The following is a 2,330-nucleotide window of genomic DNA, read 5'->3' as shown; positions in this document are numbered from 1 at the left end:
GAGGGCAGGGCCAGGCCTGGGGGCACTTACTTTGTAGCTGAGGTAAGTGAGGAGCGTGGTCTCCAGGAAGCTGACGGCAGCCACGGTGACCTGGGGTGGGGAGGGGCCGGAGCCTCTGAGCGGGGCCGGGGCAGGCAGGGCCCCCCAGAGCCGTGCTGCCTCCACTCACCTGAGTGGCCCACAGAGCCGTCTTCCTCTCCACCCACAGGATGGGGGCCCTGGGGAGAGAGGGAGGTGAGCCCTGGGCCTCTACTGACCACAGGCTGCTGCTTGAGCTGGACGGAGGGCAGCAGCCTTGCCCTCCGAGGGGCTGAGGGCAGGAGGGAAGGGGAGGTGCCCGGGGAAAGGGGGCCCCAGGGCGGGGCCTGAGAGGCCAGGGCCTAAGTGGGCTGCCCTGGGGATGGGCCGTGGGCTCAGAGTCCGCAGCTGGCCCAGGTGGCCTCCCCTTCTCGTCTGGGCTCCCGGGGACAGGCTCCTACACCCGTCCCCGCAGGGGCAGGGATGCTGGCCATCACGCTCCCCGACCTCAGGTCCTCGTCCGTAACCCAGCAGGGGAGGGGAGTGACTTGGGTGGGGGTGTCCCTGCCCAGACGCAGCCCTGGGACAAAGGCTGGGGCGAGACCAGCAGGAGGGGTCGGGTGGCCGTGCTCAGTGCAGAGCCAGACCCCAGACGGCCAAGGCCCTGACCCCCGTGGGCCCCTGTGGGGTGGGAGGCCCCCGCCGCAGTGGAGGTGTTGGGCTGCTGTTTCCCGGCCCAGGGGCACAGACTCTGAAATCCCCGGGCCTCAGGGCTGCTTGGACGAGAGCTGGGCCCGGGCTCACGAGCCGCCCTGGCTGCCACTCCGAGGCACAGGCCCAGAAAGGAGAGGCTTCCAGGGCCGGGTGTGAAGGGAGGGGCTGGCGCGTCCCTTCCACCCCAGCTGTGCGTGCCTTCCAGGGACAGGGCGACCGGGCCAGAGCGGGAGAAGCTGCGGAGCTGGGGACAGAGCTCAGGGTCTGGTACATTGGGTCCTGCTGCTGCCAAGTACCAGGACTGCTCTGCGAGGCTGGGCCGGGGGTGCCAGGGGAGGGGCATAGGTGCGGGCTAAGGCCAAAGGGGGGCTCTGGGTTTGGGGAGGCTGGAAGGGAGAAGCCTCCATCAAGAAGGCGGCCAAGGCCCTGGGACGCGTCCTAGCCTGTGAACCGGGCACCCCCACCGCTCTAGCGTCACTTCCCACTGCCTGACTGGGCGCCTGCTTTCTTTGGCTAAAGGGCCGTGAGGTGCAGAGGCAGCGATGGACCCTCCGGCAGGTCCTCGCTGCATCTCTCCTCCCACCCACGGTCCATGAGGGCTGGGCCAAGCCGGCTGCTGGTGACCCCTGCTGTCACTCTTAGATTGCTCCTGGGCCTCAGGGGCTGTACGCTGAGGGGCCATCCCGCCACTGCCCGCTGCTTGGCCAGGGCCCGGGGATCCCAGGAGGGTCACGGGCTGCGGCTGGGCATCTATCCTGGGGGGCTGGGCAGTGTCACCCTCTGTCCACCCGACCCGGCCCTGGGCCTCTGAGTGGGAGCTGGGTGGCAAACTCACCAATTGATCTCGGAGGACGACTCATTGAAGGTGTAATTCTGCTTCGGGCAGCCCCAGCTGTGGAGAGATGGAGCTGGCTGGCCACGGCCCCTCCCAGCACCGCCCCCGAAGGGACCAGACCCTTCCCAGGGTTGCCACGGGCCTAGGGCGTATGGGGGGCACACTCTCCCCAGCCAGGGCCAGGCCCCCACAACTCAGACAGGCGTCTGTATTCTAACACCTGGGGAACAGGCAGCCTGCACGCACCCTGCAGATGCTCTCGGAGAATCTCTAACGGATGAGGGGCAGGCCGGGTGAGGAGAACACAAGAGGTGAGCCCAGGAGGGAGTGGGGATTCCACCTGGGCTGCCAGCAGAGAAAGGGCTGCGCATGGCCAGTGATGGACCACGCAGCACTCAGGGCCTCCTGGAGGCCAGAGCTGCCGAAACAAGGCCGGGCGACGTGCGTGAGACACGAAGAAAAGCCGAGCTCCTGCCCCGTGGTGCCGGCTCCAAGACGCATGTCTCTAAGTCACTCCCGAGGACAAGCCTCCCCAAGCCACCTGGATGCCCATCACTGGGAAGGTGGCAGGGGCCTGGCAGACATGCTAGTTCTGCCCCAGATTACAAGCAAAGCCAGGGTCACTGGCCAACAGGACCTTACTCTCACAGAGCCCCATGGTGACGGGCAGCTCCCTCCTTTTTTCTCAACTGACGCACTTCCTCCTAAGCCAGAGCCTGTTGTTGCAAACTCAATGCCCATAGAAGTCGCCAGCCACCCTCCC

General features: G+C 67.1%; 1 protein-coding gene across 1 annotated transcript in view; it reads right to left on the bottom strand.

Annotated features, from left to right (window-relative positions):
* The window catches only part of KCNT1 (potassium sodium-activated channel subfamily T member 1), a 74,816-nt gene that overhangs the window by 23,485 nt on the left and 49,001 nt on the right, over window positions 1-2,330 (bottom strand). The window contains exons 4-6 of the mRNA XM_024762532.1: window positions 1,568-1,624; window positions 170-218; window positions 31-90 (exon numbers count right to left, since the gene is read on the bottom strand). Coding sequence (XP_024618300.1) covers window positions 31-90; window positions 170-218; window positions 1,568-1,624 — 166 coding nt within the window. The remainder of the gene's footprint in view (window positions 1-30; window positions 91-169; window positions 219-1,567; window positions 1,625-2,330) is intronic.

Source organism: Neophocaena asiaeorientalis, unplaced genomic scaffold (assembly GCF_003031525.2).
Source record: "Neophocaena asiaeorientalis asiaeorientalis breed wild unplaced genomic scaffold, Neophocaena_asiaeorientalis_V1.1 scaffold78, whole genome shotgun sequence".
Taxonomy (NCBI): Eukaryota; Metazoa; Chordata; class Mammalia; order Artiodactyla; family Phocoenidae; genus Neophocaena; species Neophocaena asiaeorientalis.
Note: the sequence above shows the minus strand (reverse complement) of the source record. Positions and strands in the feature narration are given on the sequence as shown.